This window comes from Aquila chrysaetos, chromosome 1 (genome assembly GCF_900496995.4).
Source record: "Aquila chrysaetos chrysaetos chromosome 1, bAquChr1.4, whole genome shotgun sequence".
NCBI lineage: Eukaryota > Metazoa > Chordata > Aves > Accipitriformes > Accipitridae > Aquila > Aquila chrysaetos.
Window position 1 is genome coordinate 67204347 of NC_044004.1, and position 25331 is coordinate 67229677.

General features: G+C 36.5%; 1 protein-coding gene across 5 annotated transcripts in view; it reads right to left on the reverse strand.

Moving 5' to 3' along the window:
* Positions 1 to 25331, reverse strand: part of DCLK2 (doublecortin like kinase 2) — a 96254-nt gene that overhangs the window by 64454 nt on the left and 6469 nt on the right. For all 5 annotated transcript variants that reach the window (XR_003924809.2, XR_003924808.2, XM_030024004.2 and 2 more), the window contains exon 2: positions 16519 to 16853. Coding sequence is in view for 3 of the 5 variants with exons in the window: in XM_030024004.2 (XP_029879864.1) it covers positions 16519 to 16853 (335 nt within the window). In the remaining 2 variants the exon portion in view is untranslated. The remainder of the gene's footprint in view (positions 1 to 16518; positions 16854 to 25331) is intronic.

The following is a 25331-nucleotide window of genomic DNA, read 5'->3' on the forward strand; positions in this document are numbered from 1 at the left end:
GTCCATTTTTTACTAAAATCCATTCCACACTAGAGGAAAGATTACAAGAGAGGGAGGAGAAAAAGCAAGTGAAAATTCACAGTCAAGTAATTTTGCTATTATTTATAAAAAGCCCATACTATCACTCTAAATACAGTCACAACACTCTATTATAACAGAGAGTCAGCATTTATGGTTACATTGATGCAGTTTGAGAATTACTGAAATGTTACGCCTGTCTTTCAGTAGAAACTGTATATCATCACCAGCAACCAAACAAAGAACATTCCTAAAGTAAATAGTTTACACCAAATATACCAAAAAAAAAAAAAAAAAAAAAAAGTAGTGGACACTCTCAATCCTTTTCAGTTAGAAAGATGGCAAAGACAGTAAGCGTGTAAGCAGGTAAGTTTATCCCTCAACTTCCATGTACAAGTTTGTACAACTAACACCTTGCCCAAAGATGCATTCATTTACATACCTTCCCTAGCACATGCTAACATTACTGATGGGGGGGAAGTGTGCCATATTTAGACTGAAATCACTTGACAGATTTCCAAAGCTATCTTAATACAACACAACAGTAGAAGCAAAACAAGCAAAACAAATGTAAATCAAATCCCATCAGAGAGGTGATGGAAAAGGGTCACAGTCAATTGGAGGAAGGCAGACATCAAGTTTCTGCTAAAGAAGTGATGCAGAGCAAGTAATTTGCAACCAGCAATTTTATAATTACAGTTTTACAAATGAATAGCTTGTCAAGTGCTACATACTTCAGTCATATCTATGCACTAGTGAAAACATGCAGGTATTTTGGAAAATTAATTTCTCAGAACTCGGATTTTGACCTCAGAATTTAATTTTTAAAATAGCTAGAAATGTGTTCATGAGTTTGGAGATTTGAAGTATTACCTAATATAGCAAATTCTAAGAACTGACAGCCAGATTTAACCATCAAAGAATCTAGTCTAGCTGAATATTAAAAGTGAACAATCTGTTTAAACTATACTTTCTATTAAAAAAAATAGATTTGCTGTTGTTTTAAGGATACAAATTCTGAAAACAATTTTATTTCTGTATTTTACAAAATGCACAAACTCAAGTATATATATAGTAAAGAATGCTACTGATAAAAGTGACTTTTCTCACTGAAACCTGGTAATACAATATTAGAGAGTTTCCTTGTTAATATTCCATTTCACAAACACCTGCACTTTCTATTACAGCAAATGACAATTAAAAGAGAACTTTTATAGAATAAGAAGTTATAACTTGTTCCCTGCCAACTGAGGACAGTTTACAGATAAGGTCCTCTCACAAACACCCAGGTGTCATACACAAAATATCTAGCCCTTAGCTAAAAATAAAATTTTTCAAGTATGCTAGTCAGACTAAAAATGACTCACACTATGAGGGAAGATGAATCATCTAAAACATTTTGAGATTAATTATATATGGATATACAAAACACTGAGAAAAAACTAAGGTCACAAAGAGCCTCTAACTTCAGACTCATCCCTAAAAAAGTCAATTTACACAAGAGGTATTAATATTTATTTCTCATGTCACACATAGCTTTTTTAGTTCAGTCCCAAGTCAATTTTGAACTTCACATAACCCTTTTTTTCCATCATACAAAAGAGGAAGTGTTGTAATTCTTACTAGTGTACTAAAAAGGATTCATAGTTGGGTCTGCATGTGAAAATACTGGACCCTAACTCTCCCCTCTGTCCTTCCCCAATATTTACAGCAACAAAGATTTTTTGTTCAGAGCAGTGAGAATTTCAGCAATAGGTCCTGTTGCCAGGATCTGTATCAATTCCCACTGGCTTTGAAGAGAAGGAGAAAACACAGAGAATACAATTTGGGAAAAAATTTGGGAAAAGATTCCATTTAAAAGATTGTCCTAGTTTCAGCTGGGATAGAGTTAACTATATAACTATATAGATTCACTTCTAACTATCAGGCAAACAAGCTAGAAGACAGGCATATTTTGCCTCTAATGCACATGTGATCTCAAGAGAATTTCCCCAATAAACTCATCTACAGATGAAGGGAAAAAAATGAAACACAAACCACATGAAAAGATTTGGAATTCACTTCACATATATGCTGCAAACTTGGGAGCAGTGAAACACTGCGGAGTCATATTTAGCAGAAACATGCAAAGTGCTATTCTTACAGTTTTTCCATTATCCAGAAAATATACCCCAATGTGTATTGAGCATTTGTGTCCAAACACTTGAGAACAGCCAGAGCAGGTACACATCTCATTTTCCTTAGCTTACCTGTTTCTTTTTTTATTATTATAATTTATCTTTTGTAACTAGAAGTAGAAAATGGCTTGTACATGACAGCAACGTTCTCCAGAGGATAGTACCATGGCCTATCCATGTTTCCTCTCTTAATGGAGACTTTTGATAAACAAACGATGCCCTCCACTCCCAACTGTCAAGTGAAGACCCTGGTGACAGGGCTAATGCAATGAAAGCTGCTTTATTACTTAGTTAAGAATCCTTATTTAAGCAAGATGGATAAACTGAGGTTTTCAATTTCAGATAAGCATTTAGGCACCAGGCTTGCATCTACCTCCCAACAGATGAAGAAAGAAGGTCTAGGATGTGACACAAGGATCTTCCCCACAGTGTAAGCATGGAGTAGAAATCTTGGAGGCCAAGCTATTACTAGGTTTGGAGTCCCTCTTCATTCTGGAAGCCTGCTCGGTTCCAAGTTGATAAAATTCCTGTAGAGTTTTTTTGCCACTAATGTGCAAGCAGTGGAGTAGTTTTGCACATCTTGACTTAGCAATACTTAGCCAAGGAGTGCATTAGACTACTGAGGATTAAGGAGAACTAAAGCAAAGAAATGTAGCAGGATGGCCCTGTGCTCTGGCTGTTCCTTCTCTAATCAGAGGTAGCTCAGTAAAAGTCCAAATAGCTGTAAGTCCATCCTTTATTTCTGTAATGAGTATGGGAGTAATAAATGAAAACCCCACACTCTAACATGGATGTCCAACACAATTTCAGAACTTCCTCCCCATCCCCCCGCCCCAAATGGAGATACAACTGAACATTGAGTTTATAAAGTACCTCACTGTTCTACTTGTTCTCACTAGGAAACTACATTAATTAAATCAGGTTATCAGAGACTGAAGGGTTTAAGTATTGTGAACTGGCCTTATAGACTCTATTTGGCTAATCATATTTTAATAGCTTTAAAACTGGAGGTTCTTCTTTCTTAAACAGCAATCAGGCTGAATTTTCAGACAGACCGTCCCCCCATACTTGATAACTTATACTAGTGTTTACCTCCAAAAACTCCACATAAATGTTATTTCTTACTAAGGACTGGGACAGAGACTTCTTGAAAGCCTCAGGTAAGACTAAGATAGATGCTAAACTCCTAATCATTTTTAGACATACATAATGTCTTGGTGCTTCTGATAATTTTCTGTTCATGTCTTTTGATCTGTATTGGAACAAACAAAATATTTGTTAAGTCTCTTATTTCCATTAATATATGTGTAGTGTCAATCATGCTTTGTTACATAGATCTTAAAAGAAGATGAAAAACTTAAAAAAAGAGAGATAAAAATGTTCATCCACCTCATCTGCACTTCTCTTCATGCAGATTTTGGCAAAAAACCCCTGTTACACAATATTACTACCAGTGAACCCTCCTAATATTAGCATTTATTTTATATCTCCCATATATTAAGATACATATATATGGAAGATGGCGTTACTGTCACAGTAAATAAAGTTCCAAAATAAAAGTCCAAGGAATAGAAACTTTCACCTCACACTGATTGTTGCCAAAATTCATTGAGCAAGCCATGATAGTTACTTTGGAAATTCCAGCCAAGTGTCTGCAATTCATAAGAAGTAATATCAAACACCTTCATTCCCCCATTTACTATAATACTGTTCTAAATTTCATACATTTAGTGACATATATATGGGAAGAAAAAGAAGTTGTTTAGATATAAGTATCATAAATACATTTTTTAAAGTCTAATATTTGAGAAGAAGAAGACAGGAAAAAAATAATGTGCAAAAGATGAAGTGCACTGAAAGAAATCAAAATGTATTCATGTGTCAAAACCAAGCACATCTGTGTAATAATTACTAGTTCAAAGAGTATTTTAAGCCCTCTCAGAGCCTAAAAACTTCTCAAAAAACACCTCTGCATCTTGGACTGCACCTTCTCTCATGGGCTTCTTGATAATGTGTGACAGAAGACAATGATGACGTTCTCTCACATCCAACTACCTATGTCCATCCAAAAGCAAGAGCAAATCCCTTTCTGTAAAGAAAGATTAGTGATTGAACTAGAAGTGTGTTCTTAAGCAGGCATCAGACTTCAGGAACTGCAGATAATAACAAATCCATTGTCTATACCAACAGCCACTCTGATACTAAAACTGCAGGAAATGTTATTGTTTGTGTATGAAAACAAAGGACAAAATACAGAGCTTTGTGATTCAGATTTAATCATTTGTTCATCATCTTCCTCTTAGACTTCACAAGCTTACAATATCAATTTTACTGTATGCTTTAAGTAAAAATATATAAAGTATTACATATTATAAAAATTACAAGTATATATTAACATAAATATTACAAATATGCTCTAATACATAATTTTTTACACACTAATCTGCTGTACCAGAGCTTGCATGGGTACCTGCAGAAGACAGATTTCCCTGCTTAACCCCTCAGCTCCAGGGAAGTGCAGAGAATACTTTTCTCTTTCAGGCAAAAAAATCAGCCACAATGAGAACTGGCCAGAATACTTAAGTCTACCAGGGACCTTCACTCTGCCATGTTTCCTCTTATGCTCATATAAAGCCAAATGTGGTATATGGATTTTGTTTGCAGAGATGGTTTTTTGAGTCAGATGTCAAGTACACCAGTGTGTTCTCTTTGCTAAGAAAGCCAGAACACTGTCCAATTTCTAGAATTATTTTCAAATAGCCCATCTAAAATTACTTGGCAGTGTAGAGGCTGAGGTTATAAAGAACATTTTTCATCTCTCCCTTTCTTTCTCTGTAATACACAAACATCAAAGTCCTGAGGTTTCATGGATTAGCAATCTTCAGTTTGATACAGGTCCTGGGGATGGATTTGTGACAAGCAGTGTATAGGAGAAGGACACAGTGGACATTCTTGTGAACTATTCTGGACATAAACCATATGAGATTGCCAATGCCAATTGGCAATTGGATATTCTCAGCCATGCTGTCCCTTCCAGTCCTACATCTCAACAGGCTGTTTACTTCTGCTACTCCTAAAGCAATTATATGAAGGATTCTAGCTAACTGTTTTCAATGTACCTTGGCTGGATTACTATTCCCAGTTTTAACATGATTGCAGGAAAGAAGAACTTGTATCTAAATGCATCTGAAAACTGCCCCGGGTTCTAGGAAAGCCTAGTAACCAAATATTCAGAATACTTTTTGTTTATAGCACAGTATATGCTAGAAACACAATATATAGATTAGAAATATACAGAAATAGAATATTAGAAATATACTAGTACAGCTAATCCAGAAAAGTCAGTCATACAGCCATGATGTCTCATTTTCAATATGAATAGAACCCCCAACTGCTCCATCAAAAGCCCTTCATCAAAGTCACTCTTCATTTCTGCAGGAAAAGGAGAAACAAAAATCTGAAACTTGGTAATAAAGCAAATATGTCAGAGGAAAAAATACTAATTTTACAAGCTTTTTGTTACTGTCTGACACATCGGAAGGGGGGCCTATAAGAAAAGAAAGAATGGGAAAATCAATTGCTTCTCTACTACCCCATTGAGGTCTGGTAAAAACAAACTATTACCAAGCACACACATTATAGTCCGATTCTCCTCGCAATAGAAACAATACTTCCTACCTCAAAAAGGATTATATACTTAACTGGGTAAGAATACATCCACCCACCTGATAGCAACTAGATACAACATCAATCAGTCTGCAGTCTGATCAGACATAAGACCACCTCCAGGTCCGTAAGTTACAAGGATCAAAGCTAGCTGGTGTCAGATGTCTGTCTATACAACCACATAGGCATATTCTAAGTGTCTGTATTATTGGGTCCCTTGCAAAATATAGGTAGAATAAGGCAAATACTCTTTAACTAGGATTCAACTCCACATTTATCTATGCTTGAATATATCTTATTCAATTTTATTCAGATTTGAATCAACCAGACCCTTGATTTCTTTAAAAGAAAAACTGAAAGTTTTCCACATGCAAGAAAATGACACCTTCAGAAAGCACTTACAAAGAGGATTCTGGCTGTCTGGTACTCAACCATCTTCATTTCTCTTAACTAATTGGCCTATTTTCCAATAATTTTATCCAGACTGGAATTCCCTAACTAAACACTAGTTGAGTTGGAGGTTAGAGGTAAGAAGGGCAAAGCCAGAAATGCTGAACCTACTAGCCCCAAAAGATCTAACTTGCTATTTAGTTTACGAGCTATGTTCTATTTATTTTGCTTTCTTCTGAAATATTTTAGTTTCTTCAAAAAGCCTTTCATGATTGCAGATTCACTGTGCCATATATCAATAAATAAAACACCAAACATGAACAAAATAAATATTTAAGAATATGGCTTAGATCGCATATTTGCACAACAGAAGAAAATGATTGTTGACTATGTAAGCAATAGAAGTGCTACAATAACACTGACTTTCACTGCCTACAGTGAAAACACTGAGTATCCTTCCTTCCTACAAAGCTTACAAACTTCAAGCCACAAACAGGGTCACTGTTCCATTTAAGTGCTGGGAAGCTCTTTGCTTTTAAAAGTTGGCTTGTGTTGCTATTACTTCAAAATTACTTTCCCTTCAGAGTCTTCAGACTACTGTGTTTAAAGGTTCATTGCAAATTAATCAGCTAGCAATATTTTAAACATTAAAGATGAATATTCCCTTTGGTCTCTGACAAACTCTTTCATGTTTCCTGGCATTAATTTATTATGGAAGAGAATGCCATTTTTCTTAATAACTGGTACAAATCTAGAAGAAAAGTTCATATTTTAAGATTTCCATATTTTTTCTTCATTAGACTTAAGAGACACTCACAATCTGATTACAACTAACCAAAAGCTACTGGAACAGATCCATCAACCTGACAACCTGAAAGACAAATCTTAAAACTAGAAGGTCTGCTTATAGACTGTGTTATGAACAGGAATGGAGAAAATTCAACCTTGAAACCCTTTCATACATGGTTGGTAAATAGCTTTACACTGTAAGGTGTAACAGGCTTCCTAAAGAAAAGTTTGCATGTTTAAATGTGATAATGCAAGAACTGTTTACTGAAGTAACATAGGGTAATTTAATTACAGGAAAAAAATTTCTGAGATCTCAAAGTAATGAGGAACCTGTGACACAAATCCTAATCTGGCATATGACAGCTGCAGAATGAATTCAAAAGATTTTTTACCAGACTAATTATCTGTTAATGGCCAGACTCAGCGGGACACAACAAATTCCCAAGGTTTAGTTTCCAAGTCATGTGATTCAATCTTTAGCGTGGCAGATGGCAGACAATGACTGCATACCACTCTTTTATTCCAAGAGCTACACACACCATTTCTGTAACCCAGCACTAAAATTATTGTAATCATACATCAACAAAGATACAATGTTACCACTGGTGACACCACTATTTTTGCAGTGATTGTTTCCCACACTGTGCAGCATGTCATTTTTATTAAGTGCTGTCAGCTCTTAGTGTGCACAGACAAAAACTGAAAACCCAGTAGGATTTATCCTCTCTATAGATCCACAAAGACTCCAGCAAGTTGGATGTCACTTTCAACAGGACACACATGCTTGCTTTTAGCTAAAATATCAGCAATTTTTTTCAGTTGCCATGCTCTAATTTAAAAGTGCTGACTTCACATCAGGCTCTGATTTTGTGTTCACTTTTAGAAATACTCTATTATTTTAACATCCCACTTCACCAACCTGTTAGTTCGATGGCAGTGGGTATTACTAATTACATATGTAAATGTTACCTCACTGAAAAAGACTAAATTCACACTCAGTGGACCACAGCCATTACATTCTCAGTAAAGTTACACCACATCCCCAAAGCTAGAATTATGTAACCCTGTGGGGAGGAAAGAGATACAGGTTGTCTATTTTACCTGTGCTTATTTGTTTAAAAGTAACAAAATTATGATGCTTAAGGTGCTACAGGAAAAGTATTAAGAAAGAAACAGAAAAAATAATACACAGAGGTTCCCCACCCCCCCGCCGCAACAAATTCTAAAGACCTTTGTTCCAGAGAGCCAATTTTTCCAGTGCTAGACTGTGGCTATTTCACATGGCATGACCTTTATTTTTTGCACCTGCAACAAAGCTGAAGAGCTTCCTCAGCATTATTGTTCATTTCCAGTTTAAGACACTCTTCTTGAGATGACTCACTAGATGTTCAAGGTTCTGTTTCTTTCTTAATACTTTTCCTGTAGCACCTTAAGCATCATAATTTTGTTACTTTTTGCATTTTCTTTTTTCCTCAAAATGGTAATTGGACTGGTAATATGATCCTCTGACAACTGTGATAAAAATTGTAAATACTTTCTAGGGTAAATCCTAAACCACACATTACCTGTCTGTGTCCTTTTCACCACTGCATGTAATGAAAATGCTTTAGAAAGTGTTCCATGACAAGATTTGTAGCTGGAAAAAGATGTCTGTATTTTCATATATAGGGTATTTTTCAGATCCCTGCATCTATGACAGGGCACAGTTAATTTCAGGTTAGTTTCAGATAACACTTCCTTCCATAAATAACTACAGATGGGAATATTTCTATGTCCATGGACAGAGGCCAAAATTATCTCCTCTGCTTGAGTACACTATTTCCTCCTTTCTTCCAGCAATAAATAACCACAGCTTCCAGTTCTGAGCATGCCAATTGAAAGTCTGAACAAAAATATCATGTAGCAGTGCCCATGGTTGAATTTCCTGTTGTACAGACTTCCTCAAGATTAGGGCCACTCTAACTCTTTTATTTCCCTTGGACTTGCAACATTTGTATCCCACACTGACTAAACAGACATCTCTCCACAGTTGTTCTCTGAAACAATTCTAGCCTCTAGTACAAGCCCAACTTCCCCTAAATCATGTTTCATATCAAATATTAGAAGACATTTGCTAGCATTGGGATAAAACTTACTCTAACTGTAAATCCTGCTGTATGAATTCTCTGTGGGATGCAGGTGTGTATGCATGCACATTTTAATGTTAACTGGCATTCAGATTTTTGTTATTTTATCTCTAGCTCAACAGCTCTTCCAAAGTTGTAGATAGCCTTTAGTTACTGACAAAACTCAAAACCAAACAAGGTTTCAGAAACCTCAGAGACTGTTAGACCCCATTTATCTGCTCCAACAAAAATCACCTCTTCATTAATCTTAATTTTACAGTGACTATTTACCACTGAGTTCCACTGGATCTGATTAACTTTAAGCCTATTATTTCTCTTCCTATACACAGGGAAGAGACAGAACTCACTTCCTTTTTCTTTGCTTCTAGTTTTTTTTGTCCACCCCCCCAGAAAAAACCTTGTTGATGATCTTTCTCTAGTCTAAGCAATCCCATTTCCTTCAATCTTTCTTCATAGGACATGTTTTCTTAATTCATTTTACTCTTCTCTGGGTTTTCCATAATAAAGCTATCTCTTAATGCTATCATTGCATTAAGTGAGCAGAGCAGAATGGCCACCGGACATGTACATCAGAAACAAGATGATTGACTGTAACTTCTGTATGGATGTTGGCTTTCCTCTCCTATGCACAACCATTGACACCATTAATTAATCTTCAGCTGTGATCCTTTACCACTTCAAACAGAACTACTTGCCTTTTCCTACCTGCATTGTTAATAACCAGTGAGTCTAAGATTACTCAACCTGCTTTATCCTAAGCTATTTCTGCAGTTTGTCAAGATTATTCTAATTTTCTGTTGTCCAGGTAGCTTATCTGTTTAGTCTGTTCTTTATTAAGCATATCCTCCATTCCATCTTCCAGGTCATTTACAGTGACTAGTGTAAACACACATTCATTGACCCCTACTCAATATAAAATTCCAGTTTGGCAGTGAATCATCAATAATCTTTCAGAACCACCGTATTCCAACTGTGTATCCAATAAGTAGTGCATCTTTTCTAGACTGTGCTTCCCTAGCAGATGGATGTGAAAAGACAGTGTCAAAAAGCTTACTTCAGACACAAGGAAGTAGCCACTACTGTTTTCTTCCCCTTGTCTCTCTCCCCAGCCAAGTCATTGTTTCATAACTCTTCATTGTTAAAAAAACAACAACAACAACCCCCCCCAAAACTCCCCAAACCCCACATCATACAGTCTGTTGAAGCATTTTGTGTCCTAAGCTGAACCCAAACCAGCAGGCTCCCTGAACAGACAGGTGCTATGTCAGAGCCCTTCTAGCCTATAACACAAAGGTGGCTGTACCAAATAATGTGGAACTTTTCAACTTCCAGGTAACAGAGATGTTCTACGGCTAGACATTTACTCATAAAAGGGGAAAAGGATCCAGCCAAACATCAGCAAGTGATTCACAGTATTGCCTCCTCAATTTTTTTCCCCATAAGTTTCAGAATGAAGTTTATTTACCTCAACCTTAGGGACACTCATGTCATCCAATGAACATCAGCTGTAAGATGATTAGACTCTTCCAGGACTCCTCTATACTCTTTTTTAGGGTTTCCCTATGTCTTGGAAAGTAACCTTTAGCTCTCCCACATTGGTTTTGTCTCATGTCCATCCAATTTCCAGAGAAACATGGCTCTTCACAACATCTGGTATGAGCTTTTCTTTTCCTCCTCTGTACTGTAAGTGTGTATCTTTTCTGATTTAACTTCCCAGGCCACTTAGTTCCTATTCTTAGAAGGTCTCTCTCTTGGAAGTTCTATTCTCTCTCTTTTTAAGGACAATCTAAATACTACTTCTGGTTGCATCTCCATCAATATGTTTTACTGTTTCTCACACAATCTTAGTTTGTGGACTCGCATCAGCTAAAAAAAACCCAACCCCCCAAACAAAAACCCCAATATATATGCCTCTTTCAAGGTGATATTCTGCAACTCTTATGTTGCAGCACTATCCACTGCTGTACCACAAGGTCTCGGAGGTAATGGTCCTGTTCCCATTCTCTCATATGATGTTGCACACACTCTGCTGATATTTAAGTCTTACAAACCAATATAAAGACTGCAGTCATTTCCCCCCTCTCCCCTTCCCTGAGTAGACATAACTCTCATTTGTATAATTTGCCACATACTAAGCAGATTAATGTGTTTTTTTCTTGTGGACATCAACCATGAATTTTGAAAAATCTTTCTATCCAACATATCTGCTCTTTTAGTAGTTATATTGTCAATCATATCCATAGTGTCAAATCACCAAGTTTGTTTGGCAAATTTTAAACTGCTTTCTAAAAGTTGACTCTACCTCTTCTAACCCTCAGCCTTTAAGATGAATGCTGGGACTATTGTTACTGTTCAAAGTCTTGAAGCTAGGTGAGGAAAGACTCCTTGCTCACAAATGCCAAACTTCTGTGGGATCTGCATTGCAGAGAATTAGTCCCTTTGCAGCTGCCACTGACATTCCTCTATAAAAACACATAAACCTTTTTAAGACTTGTGAAGAATGAAAGGCCTTAAGGATTTTTTCCCCTCATGCTTGCAGGTTAATGCAACATTTCAGCTTAAAGTGCTGTTTTAAATTTCAGCAGAACTAGAACTGCAAAAAAGTTGGAGCTTTCTATGTTCTTGCAAAATTTCCTGTAGCAGAAATTCAAATCTGTGCTATTTCCAATACATTTATGAAAGTGCCTATACTAGGCTAGAGCCTGAGACATAAGATAAAGACTTCTTTTGGCTTCAGTAGCTTTCAACTACACATAACGCCTGCTAACATGGAAGCAAGTTTCTATTACAGTTGTTTCTTGGCCTGCAATGAGATATCAAACAGTGATGTAACAGTATAATTAAATGACACTTAAAAAAAAAAGAGTACACCTAACTCTTAGGGCCTGGTTCCTTAAAAAAAACAAAAAAGTGTACTGCTGATGAATAAGATACAGTTGAAAACCAAGTAGCCTTTCCACTGTCATTAGGTAGAAGAGAATTGAACTAAAGGTAAATATTTGCTGAAACTACTCAGTTAACTGCAATAAAATTATTAAAAATACCCCTCATCCAAGTATGACTTTGCGTACAAAACTGGAAAACTGAGAAGGACAAAGTCCATATGTTCCAAAACTTGTCTCAGTACTAAACAGTCAGCTCTCACTGAGGTAAGTACTATATTAATGAACATTTTCAGATCTGAATGACAGAAGCCTATGTGCCAAAAGAACTGAAAAAAGAATATGGGGAATATCAGTTGTACTAATAAACGAGAGGTCTCCTGCTCATCCCTTGTTTTGGTTTCTGCCCTCCATGGTGAGTATATTAACAGCTCCAGTTGGTCTCCTTAGTATTTCCACTACAAACCAAATACAAAATTCAGTATACAAAAGCTATCATGTCTACTAAGAATTTTCAAATCTGATACTGGAAAATAAAAAATTACTGAGAGGAGAGCATGATGAGTCTGTAATATCTGTTTTCTTCAGTTATCCATTCACTTTTACTGAGCACCTTATGAAAAACTTCATTAACAGAAAATTAGGGAGCTTTTGGTTTCAGAGATAGCCACCAACATACCTGTGGCCCATCAAAAAAGACCTTTAAAATAAGGCTTATTTGTGGTACATTGTCACTATTTTGGGAATGAAGTATAGAAAAGGTGCTTCATCCACCTTTTCAATCCCGTTATGGATATTAATCCATGAAACTGCAACACAATGCAAGCTTAAAAAGTTACTATCTTCCTGGAGTGAAGATTTAATTTTCTTTTGGGTCGAATAATACATGCTTCAGAGTTCTGTATGGCTTTTTGTGAGTTTCTCACAGGAAATTCCCCCCACAACCCCTCCATACATTATATTCTTTTAAACAATTAGCGCAGGTAATTTACCATTAACTTGCTACCCTACACTTTGCAATGACTGAAGCTTGAAGCTTGTTCAGCAAGACAGAAACCCTCCATTCTCTTCTGAGATAATGAAGGGTTAACTTCCCAACTGGAGAAGTTTCAGTCTGACTGTCCTTGCTTCACAGTAGGATAGTGACGGATTCCAGGAAAAATGCAGCCAAGTAAGGAAAACACTTTGGTCAAGCAAATATATTAGGCAAACCTCAATGTCAGAAGCACAAAGACTGGAATAGCAGAAGCCTGCACTGCAAAGTTAAAGCCTAGCTACTTTTACAGGAATATTTTCTCTCACATAGAAACCATCACAAAAGTCTTGGGGAGGTAAAAAAAAGTTGGTTGCTCAACAACTTAAAAGTGAAAAAGTCAGCCTTGCATCAATGTAGTTAAGAAATTCTGTACTTGAGGGTACAAAGCACTAATATGCTGTTACAGCACCCATATTGAAACTGAAGATAAAAGGAAACCCAGTAAATGTTAGAAAATCTTACCGTTAAAAGCTAGATAATTGTCTGTCTTCATACACAATAATCAAGGAAAATATCTGACATGGATGTTACTATCTGTAATACTATTATCATCAAGATGTTGCTACAGTCAAGATTAATGAATTCAGAAGAGTAAAAAACTATTTTGAAGACATCCTGTCGTACTGCTCAAAATTAAGAAGATTTCTTCATAGATCACTGGTTTGATGATCATTTCTTACTACATGTGTTAAACAGTTCTATTGGAAAACAAAATCACCCCATAAATTAACAGAACAACACATTGCTTAATAAAAGGATACAAATTTTATACATGCATGTTTTAAACACCTGAATTTCAGCATCAATTCCATATTAAACAGAAAATACAACCTAAACCTATTCACTCACAAAAAACACAAAAACCCTTGTATTTCCTCAGAGATAAAATTATGAAGGAACAGGGAAAAGAAAAAAAAACAAAACCCTGAGAAACACAAGAGCTACATTTATAGGAACATAGCCATTTACAAAATGCCTTTTTTTAAAATGGTTGCCTTTCAAGCTGTGCCAGCACTACAATGAACATAAAAGATCTGCCTCCCTAGCAGATTTAGAAGAATAAGCAATTACTACATTAGAGAAAATGGGCTCAGAAATCTCCACCAATTGGTAATTGGCAGCAAAGCAACTCTTTATTTGCCAAACCCCACAAAGCCCTGGGGCACCAACCTCTACATATACCAGCAATGAACAAACAAACAAACAAAAAAAATCCCTAGTGCCTCAACACTGGGGTCAGCCCTTCACTTTAGGGAAAAAGAAACAAACAAACAAAAACCCCAGAAGTCTCTATCTTCCTAGATAAGCAGGAGGCAGCTTTTATTATCAGAGTGCTTAAAGCCACAGGTCTTCTATCTGAGGCACCATACCCCATGCCCACTTAAATCACAATTACACTATGATTGTGCAAGCAAAGGCTCCTTGCAAAGTCTATGGAAAAGCAAACGGCCTTTCTTCCAAATAGAAGGGAGGTCTCCACATTTATGCACTACTGCTGCTGGAACAGTTTACACAGAGAGGCTGTTGTTGTAAGGAGCAGCTATTTGCCGGCTGTTAGCAGTGAGAACTAGGGATTTCTCAATCCTGCTTGAGAACACCTACATCTACATCTGCAGTCCAAGTTTGATTATCGCCTTTACCATAAGAGGGCAGGAGGAGGTACTGCAGCAATCAGAAATCTTATACTTATCTTGGAGCATCACCAATGATTGGTCATCCTCACTGTGGACTGAAGACAGCTATCATCCAAAATGGGTGACAATAATGTGCAACCAATATATGTGAGATTTAATGTTAATTAATTTTATTGATCCCTGATGGACTACTGCATCTTCCACATCAATGCAGGCCTGTGAGTTTCTACTGTATTAACGATGCAGTAGAAGAAGTGAATCTGAACCAAGAATCCTAGTTTTTGCAGTTTCCTTTCTATCTACTTGCTTGAGAAGATTAAAATCATCTTATCTGAGACAGTAACAGAAGACTGCATGGGCAGAAGAGACTAATTACTGTATAATAAGTATCCTCAAAGCTATTTTATTATGAATTTAAACATGACTAAATCACATTTTGGATGTTCCTAGAAAGGATTCTTTCTTTCTTAACAAATCGTGTTAACAAATCTCATTAAAAATCAAACCTATTAGAAGAACTAAAGAGCACATTATAGTGCCACCAAATACCGAAAAATCAAGAGTCTCAGTGATGCATTTGCCTCACTATATTTAATACCAAAGAACAGAACAAGTTCTTTTCAAGTACTTAATTGTAAAGTGTATCCACAGCATGCACAACATAACCAGAGACAGACCTCATATCGAGACAAACTAAGTGTACTTGTTCTGCAATACATTGCTAGCAACTTTCAACACAAAAAGGTGCTTTTTAAGTAGTCTATAGGATTACAACCATTATATAAAGCTTGACAATAAAAATTCCCACATCTGTTTGAACACAGTTGAAACTTTTACAAGTAGTTCATGCAAATATATAGGTATGCAGGTGTCCAAAAGCACCTGTTGAATGAGCAAGGACCATAATATTTAATCAACAATACAATAGTTCAGGTACCTGATACCAAATGTGATCTACTTTGCAACCTGTGTTGCTCTGTATTACTAAAGTCACAATGCTGTCAAAGTTCCACGTCAGTGTCAAATAAAACTACCAAGTATCAAAGTCCTGTTCCCATAAAGGGCTGAGTCATTAACCTGACTGATCAACAGCAAATGTATTCCTGACACTTAAACCTGGTGCAGCAAAACATTCTGAGGGCCACTCCTTTGTATTTCTAAGTGAGAATAAAAGACCTACCACATCATTAATCCTGGCAGCATGTTTTTGCAGCGGTAAAACTAAAAGCAAAAGCAAGTTGCAAAGATATGACCACCCCCCCTAATTATTCATTTCAGATAAAATTCTTGACCTTAGATCATGTCAGTTACTACCTCTAGAAAAATTTTCAGTCCTTTTGCTACTTAAATAGCAATCTGTGGAACTGAAATGGAAGGAGGCAGCAACATTTTTCTTATACCACTCAGCACTATGTAGTAGTCTGAAAACATGACTCTGCTTCTGAAAACACATATGTATTTTAACAAGTTTGCTTTCAAATATTTCAAATAAACTGTATTACTTAATCAACAGGTACCTTTTTTTAGCAATGCAATAGAGTTAGTATATGAAAACCATTTTTAACATTTTTTTAAATTTTTTTTGTACTTAGAATGTAAAGTGGTCAACTTCTTTTGCATTATATACAATTTTAATTTTTTGTGGATATTAATAAAAGTTTTAAAGGCTGCCATTTATTAAACTGTCCTTATTCAGAAGCAGGTTAAAACATATACAGTAACAAGAATTCAAATTATGAAAACAAAGAAGATTAGACTAACTTATCATTATTAGATGGTCACAGCAATTTATTCTCCTACCTGCTTTCCATCCAGTGTACAAAGTCTCTTGACTACACCCGAATCTAACTTAATGGCTTCTGTGATGTCAGTCAAGACCTGTTCGAAGGAGTGAGCAGTCTTCTTATTCAGCAGAATTCTCACAGCTTTCCGCGGTTTTACTCCACTCCTAATAACAGTCACTAACTTGGGTTTAATGAAATCTTTACTCTCCTTCACTTCACTCTTTGTGGATGTCAAAGATGTCAAGGATCGAGTAGACCCAGTCCTTATGTTCACACACCAGTTTGGATTGACATTCTTGGTGTAATCAACTTTGCGATATGGTTCATTGGATGCACATACATAACTTTCACCTGAAAAGAAGATGACATTTTCATAATTTAAGGGGTTTTGCAGCTTTTTTTGTCAATTTTTTAAAAAATGATAAGTTTTGCAGAGCAGTGATTTGCCTGTATTTCAACCGCAGGCCGTTTGAAATGGAGGACTATAAATTATCAGAGCTTTCTACCCAAACAATACTCTCATAGAGTGGTTTCAACAGGTTTCAAAAGGCCTCTGGTTAATTAAAAAGAAAACAAAAAAAACCCCCAAAACAGTAAAGGGTAATGAGGGAGTTGAAGATATTTCCCACTTCTTCGGGATTGTAAGTTCTGACTGCAGTCATTTTGCAAGTGCTTAAATTATTTGAGCTCACAATACATGACATTAAGAGCATTCTCCTACAGCAAACATCCAGGTCCTTCCCTATATATTCCTCAAGTATATTCTTCAAGATGTGTACACATATACCTATGTTTAATAATGAATTATTTAAAAAGGAGGAAGTTTTAACAGAATAAAATTCAAGCACCTACAAGATCCTTGCCCTGAAGGACACATTAATTTACCAGGAGTTATTGCCTTTCTACCAAGGATACACTGTTGAAATGTATTCACTTCAACATCTTTTAGACCAACAAGCACCTGTTGAGGCCACAAATGAGACTTTGAGACTGCAGGAATATGAAAAGACATTGACACTTCCCCATTTTAATTTCTTTCCTAATTCAAAGCCTGCACTGCTGATATCTCCTGAAGTCATGAAAGGGAGGTCAGAGGACAAAAAGTGTTGTCACAGGCTAGTAATACATACCTTTACATCAAATTATTTAAAGTGGCACTAGCCATGATGCAGACCTAAGGAATTTGTTACTTTTCTCTATTCCCTGACATAATGCAAGGCTGGAGACTAACTGGCTTTTTTTTTTCTAGAAGAGGACAGTTTTCTCTTCAAACTGCTGTTTGTTGTTCACCACAACTCTTAATGTCTGACAGCAATATTCAAGATGCAGATCATGACAAAGGACATCTTTAACTCTGGGTTATTTGTGTAACCCACATCCTTGGGGTCTCACAAGATGACATCCAAAGACTTTTTCTAAGAGGCAGAGTATTGCCAGAAGGATGAAAGGGAAGCATTCCAAACTGATGTTAACACATCATTCCTCCAGGCAGAAGAGCTACCTGTATCTTAAAAAGCTTAGCCTGTTCTAAGATTAAAGCTACACGCTCAAGGTCACTGGTGGAACAAACCAAACTCATCTCCTATATCCACAGCAAGAGGAGTAAAGAGTACATGTACATCTATTGGACGGTATTGTAGGAGTTACAAAATGTATACCTATGTTTAGATACACACTAGAAAACTTTTAAACAATACTTTTACTTTCTGAACTCTAGTTTGGAGAGCTGATTTAGCTTAGAAGTTGTATAGCTTATTCTAAAAGCAAGATAGTAAACTATTTTCAAACCCCTGAAGAATTACTGTGAGCTGAAAGACTTTTTCATGTTTCTTCCCCATACCAATTACACTGCTTTCTAATTTATCTTGTATTTAGAACTTGTTGAAAGTTTACTTGCTGTATTTGAAACAGAACAGATTATAGTTAAGTCAACAATGATTTTGTTTGGGAAAGTTTGGCAGCCAGTTCTGCCTCCACAAACATCACTGGGACCGTATTCCACTGAGGTGCAAAGAAACAATTTGGTGTGAGGTTTTATGGATGCCACTGCCTTGCCTGTATTCTTTCTCTTCACCCATCCCCATCATTCCTCCTCATATTCATAGACCAAGTGGTGCACAAAACAGAAACCAATACAGACAAAACCAGACTCTTCCTCTTTCCCCAAAAAAAGAGCAAAGAAAAATGAGCTGGTTTCAGCCCATAAACTCCTTGAATGTGATTTGCACGCAGCTGCATGCATACTAGCACTAATCTACAGGTAGGGGAAAAAAAAAACCCCACACAGTTTAGGAAGAACTGTGGTGGCCTAGATGCTTATGCTGCCCCAGAACTACATGCTAAGTTTCAGCAAGTCTCCAAGCAATCTGATTTAATCAGACCTGCTTTGAGCAATACATTGGATGAGATGATCTCAGAAGGTCTCTTCCTAACTAAATTATCCTATGATTCTAAATAGGCAGACAGTTCTCTTTCAACAGCTGTTTTCAGAAACCTTTCACTCATCTATCCTGCTTTTGTGAAATAGCATGACATATTCAAGTTTCATTACAGCAGCTCAGCTGCAACAGAAAGCAAAGGCTTCCCCCTCTATGTCCTCTAATAATAGATTCAAAGGACTATGCTTATTTTCTGAACAATTTCTAATAAGCCACGAAGCTGTCTGTCTCTAAACACAGTGCTGCCAAATAAGAAGCATCTCAAAGAAACTGGTAGTTCTAATTCATACCAATAGATTTACTAACGTTATAACTGCTGATATTTTGTTATTCTCCCCTCTACAACTAGTTTACTGTGTGACATAGAACCCTGGCATGGTTTAATCCAGCCGGCAACTAAGCACCACACAGCCGCTTGGTCACTCCTTCCCGGTGGAATGGGGGAGAGAAAATCAGAAGGATAAGAGCAAGAAAACTTGTGGGTTGAGATAAAGACAGTTTAATAGGTAAAGCAAAAGATGTGCACGCAAGCAAAGCAAAATAAGGAATCCATTCACTATTTCCCATTGGCAGGCTGGTGTTCAGCCATCTCCAGGAAAGCAGGGCTCCATCACGCGTAATGATTACCTGGGAAGACAAACACCATCATCCCGAATGTCCCCCCCTTCCTTCTTCTTCTTCCCCAAGCTTTATATGCTGAGTATGATGTCATATGGTCTGGAATATCCCTTTGGTCAGTTGGGGTCAGCTGTCCCTGCTCTGTCCCCTCCCAACTTCTTGTGCACCCCCAGCCTGCTCGCTGGTGGGGTGGTGTGAGGAGCGGAAAAGCCCTTGGCTCGGTGTAAGCACTGCTCAGCAATAACCAAAACATCCCTGTGTTATCAACAGTGTTTTCAGCACAAATCCAAAAGACAGCCCCATACTAGCTACTATGAAGACAAGTAATTCTATCCCAGCCAAAATCAGCACACTTAGGACAATTTTTTCCATGATTACATGCTAAATGTTTTATGGATGCACCTAGCAAGTGACTTTGTTTTTTGTGTGTGCGTGTTGGTTAAGAACGCTAATTATTATTTCCTCCTACAAAAAATGAACAGAAGGTAATTTAGTCATTATTCTGGGTGCATAATATTAGGCATTCAACTTTGGAAAGTCCTTGACCATTTGCTTTGAAGTTTACTGATCTGCATAAGACTTTGGTAATGTTCAATCATCCTCTGATAATAATTTATATATAAATAAACCTGACAGCATCCTGCACGTGAGAATACATTTCTAAACACACTGAGTGCCCTAGCACCTCAAAGATTTTACATAAGCTTCAATACATGAAGTTACCTATCACTTCAGAGTAACCTCTTCAATGCAGCCTGTCCAGCTGTGTGCAAAAGAGTTAAATTCTAGCAATCAGCACTACAAGGTACCTCAAAACTCACCATCATTGAGCATCTTCAGAATTATGCTTTCAAAATCAAAAAGAATGCACTTCCTAGACCATTAAAAAAAACAACAGATGCACACAAGACAATTCAAAGTTACACCTTAGGGCCGAAGCTTAAATTAATAAAGTTAAAAAAAAAAAACCAAACAACACAAAACCCCCTCAAAATTAAAACTATTTCGAAACAGACTCTCCAACTTGAAATAAATTAATTGCTTTAGATAAAGAAGATAGAGAACAAAAGGTCCCTTTGCTACAGGATTTACCATAGAAGAATCTCAATATGTTATGCTAGCTTTGTCTTTTACGGACACATATCATAACAGACTATCTTCTTTATACTATGATGAAATGTGATCTACTGTCAGAGCAGTACTACAACACCATTTAGGACAGCAGAAATTGTCCTGTTATAAAATTTTCAGTCAGTATTAATCCAAAAGGATCTTTATTTCTTTAAAATAGTAGTGTAAAACTCTTTGCCTTCTACTAGTTCCCTTGCTCGATTAATGAATAAAATAATTTCTTGATTATCTGAATAGGTTGCAATACCCGTTTACTACAGATTTCTTCTTATTATTTCTTTTCCTTTATGCAGAGGTCTTAGTTTTCTTTTTCTGATGAAAAAAATAGGAAGTGCTTTCAACTTAAAACAACATAATACCTGTAAAGAATGAATTTCAAATAACTTGTTTCAACTGCATGTAGCCAAGCCTTAAGTTGAAGCACAAACTATTTAGCTTTAAAAATAAAAAAGTATCTGGCAAAACTGATTGCAAAATTTCCTATAATTGGCAGATATAGGAATGACTAATTAATTTTAAAATGTAGTATATTACAGATTGTTTAGTAAGTGTTTTAAATTCCATGCCTGCTTTCTTATACCAGTCACATAAACTAAACTTAGTAACACAGGTTATACACGGAAAACAGATTTTACAACTACACCTGCAAGGCAGGCACATATGGCAGGATTAGAGCAAGGACTGTAAGTGAGAAAACACATGCACCGAGTGATTTGCTTGGTTCATGACTTAAAAGACAAAGGCCAAAGTTTTTACTCTATTGAAATTACTACTTCAACTGATGATGACTTCACCACAGCCAGGACTTCACCCACAGTTTCCAAGTTCTATCGAGAACCTTGCAAAATACCAAAAAAAAATGCTAGAAACAAATATAATTAGGAAACCAATTGTTGCTTTCAGCATAAAAAATGATTTTCTAGGAATGAGTTAAACATTGATTTGTTTCGTTTAACAGAGGTATAGGACTGATTATTCAACAGAAGAAAATATTGAAGAAAAAAAATAGCAAGGTAAGTTAAATCACACCTATAAAGTTCACTACAGGAAACTTTCCTACAGAATGGTGTAATTAAAAAGCATGCCTAAGAAAACTGCCCTTGATGAGCAGGCATTAATTTTTTAACACTGTGCTATTGTTTAATTTGTTATTTTAGCCATCCTCCTAAGTAGAAAATGCATTTGTGTATGTCTGTCTGGAAAAAACATCAAGTCATTTGTAAGAGTATTCTCTCTCTTTTATGTTACATTTTGTAGGTAAGAACCTGACAGTGTAATGTTATACATAATATTTGCTCACAGCTTTAACTTATGACCTGATTTTGAATCTGCTTGGGATTAATTAATGTATAAATACACACTTCTGATAATCTCCACACTCTCCCAGAAAACCAGTATTTGTGAAATGTAACATACAGCACTTCATTTTTGGGGGGTTTAAACCAGTCAAATTGATGTCAAATATTGTTAACAAAGTAACAGATAACTTTACAGTTAAAATTACATACATAAATAAGCCTGGCTGTTTCACTAAATGCCTTGAATGAGTGTCTAACCTAAATACATATCATCTCAATTACTAAGAAAATCTTTTCTGAGACTTCAGTGGCATTTTGATCAGGCTGTAGCTCAGGCTGTAGCTTTTTTTGTCATTTGTACATCTACCAGCCCTAGAAAGATGACACAACTTCACAAACAGGCATAAACAATACTTCAAATATTTACATTGCTGACTTTGATATGGTCAATTTTATGGTTTGAAGGCCCACTTTCCATTTATAGTCTTGAAAGATTTTAAAGCTAATGCATACTAGCCTTGACTGGCACATAGTCATAGCAGTTACATTACTGGAAAAAAAAGACCATGTTTTTAGCTTACATTAGCATTAACATGAATCAGCTCCCTAGTTTTTAGACCAGATCATGGAGTTAGTCACTAACATTACATTGAGATTTGCAGGTAAAGAAGTAAACTATAGACTAATGAAGTAGAAAAATCTATTAAGCAACACTTTCTTCTTTTTTTTTTTTAATGCAGAAAAAAATGCAAGAATTACAGACGTAGGTTACAGCTGGGACTCTGAATGCAGCCAGACTATTCTACAGCAGAAAGTTTAACCAGGCTGCAGAGCGGTTTTGACAGAAGTATGAAACGTCCTTATAAGTTGGCATTGTAATTTCAACAGAGCATATGTGTCATCCATCCGATGCTTCATGACAGTACCCAGAGCAATCTAAAAGTGTCAGTTCTTTCACGAAGAAATCCTGCTACTACCAAAAATTCCTCAAATGGGGCATATGCTCACTTAAAAGGAGTAACATCTGCTGATATTTTGGGTCACAACACAAACAAATGGAGTAAGTTTACTTCTGAAGCTCTATGTCTTATTAACATCAGAAAAACAACTAGAAGACATGAAACATTGCCTATTAACAAGAAAACATTACCTGCCTTTAAATAATTTACCTGTACTGCATTAATAACCAGATGCACTATCCATGAAGCAAGACCTGTGTGTGTGCTGTGCATATACATTTTAAGCACACTATAGTATTCCAGTTTCAGAGAGCTAACAGTCGAAACATGCATGATACTCGCCATTCCCTCACAACAGTAAAATACAGATGAACACAGAGAATGGATAAAAGAGAAAATAAGACTAAGTTGGTCAATTTGACTGATAAATAGCCATAGACCACCAGTAGTCTAAATACTGGTTTGCTTACTTAAAAACTCATCTACAAAGGTTTTCTTTCGCCATCTGTTTCTTCAATGCTGTTATTCACAGGAAACATGTCTAGCTCACCTTTCAAGATATAAATGCAAGGATAAAGAGAGTAGGGTGTATATGAACTCTCAAAAATCCAGCCATGCAATTTTAGGTACTGATAGGAAAAGACGGATGTATCTTGTCCTTTTGTATCTCAAGTGTACATCACTTGCAACTATGTGCAGTTTTGAGGAAACACAGCTGCCTGACAACTTGGGGTTCTTCACAGCACAAGTTTTGTGAGCTGAAGCCCACTGCTAGGCATTTAACCTAGAAACATTCAGACTTTTTGTCCTTAAAAACAGACTACTGAAGAAAGACTTGTAGATATTGCACTTTCCTTAGCATTAGGTTAAAAAACAACTGTGGATACGCCATGTAGTAGGTAATGCAAGGAAGCAATTAAGTGTACAACACTCAAAAATCCCAAGTTGGGATATTTGAAACAAAAGTCTTTGAACAAGGTTTTCTGGCTTGCTTTTTGCAAGTTGTTAACAAGCACTAACTACTATCTCCTGAGAATCACATAAAGCATCATGTTTTTAAATGACATGCTGCATAACAGAGAATGATATAGCTGACATAGGTAAAAACATCCCTACAGAAAGAAAACCGTTAGTCTCCATATTTTTTAAGCTTGTGCTCCCAGGAAGCACATAGGACAGGGCAGGTTTCTAGGTACATTTCATCTATCCATCTCATGTTCCTCAGCTTCTTTTGGTGGAACTCATTAGTTTCAAGGGTGCCAAAAGCTGCTTATTCAGCATAGCACAGTAGTTATTAGGGCTACTAACCTTCTCACTTTAGGAATCACAGGAGAGTACCCTTTTTGTGTTCTGTAACACAAAGCCAAGCAGATTTCCAGAACCGTATATTTACAGCATGTATAAAAGGGCTGATCTAAAAATAAAACAACCCCTTTTATGAAGGATTAGGTTATTTAGATCTCTCTTTCCTTCCTTTCACAGAACTTCCTTCCTCGTCAGTTTCTTATGATACCTTCACTTTCATGTCACCTCCAATAACCCTGTATAAGTCACGATCTTCATCTATAGCATTTAAGTTCCCCATGCACTTTTTAAAACCTGGGATGACAACCAGGATTTTAGCAGAAGACTAATTGCTCCTAGTTCTCTTTTGACTTGCTGGTGGGGTGGTGCGACTAAATAAAGTCAGGAAGTTCAGGTGACAGCTTCCTACAAGCTTTCACAGAACAGTTGAGGTTGGAAAGGACCTCTGGAGGTCATCTGGTCCAACCACCTGCTCAGGCAGAGTAAAAGCTTTCTTTCAGAAGACAGTTAAGGCCACCCGGTATCAAACTCACCCAATGCCACATGCCTCCTCCACAGTAAGTAAATAACTCTTTTTGGGTAAATTACATTTCTTCCATCCCTGAAACTAAGAGATGCACAGTGGTGGAACTATTTTATTTCGCTTGGATGGGAAGTTAACTAAGAATTACATCCATATTTCACATCCACACCCCACTGCTCCAGGAGTGTGTAACTATTTGAACATATATTTGTGATTTGAACATGTATTTGGAAGCATATGCTCTTAATGTTTTTTAATCCTTCTTTTATCCTTCCTTTTTACCCTTTGTTAAACCCGCTACATTTGCCTCTTTTTAAAGCATTACAGCTTTTGGTTTTAGCGCAGGAAGGTAATCATACCTTCTGGAAAAAGCAAAAATACAAACTGCCTACTTGGTGTTACCATCTGCTTGCCCTAACAAAAGATATTCTTGACCTAATATAACAGCATGCATTGACTAGAATCACAGATACTTAAGCAGGATTAAAATGTAATATGCAGTAACAATAACAATGATCTAAGGCAGAAAATACTTGGATTGTTCAATACCTTATTTC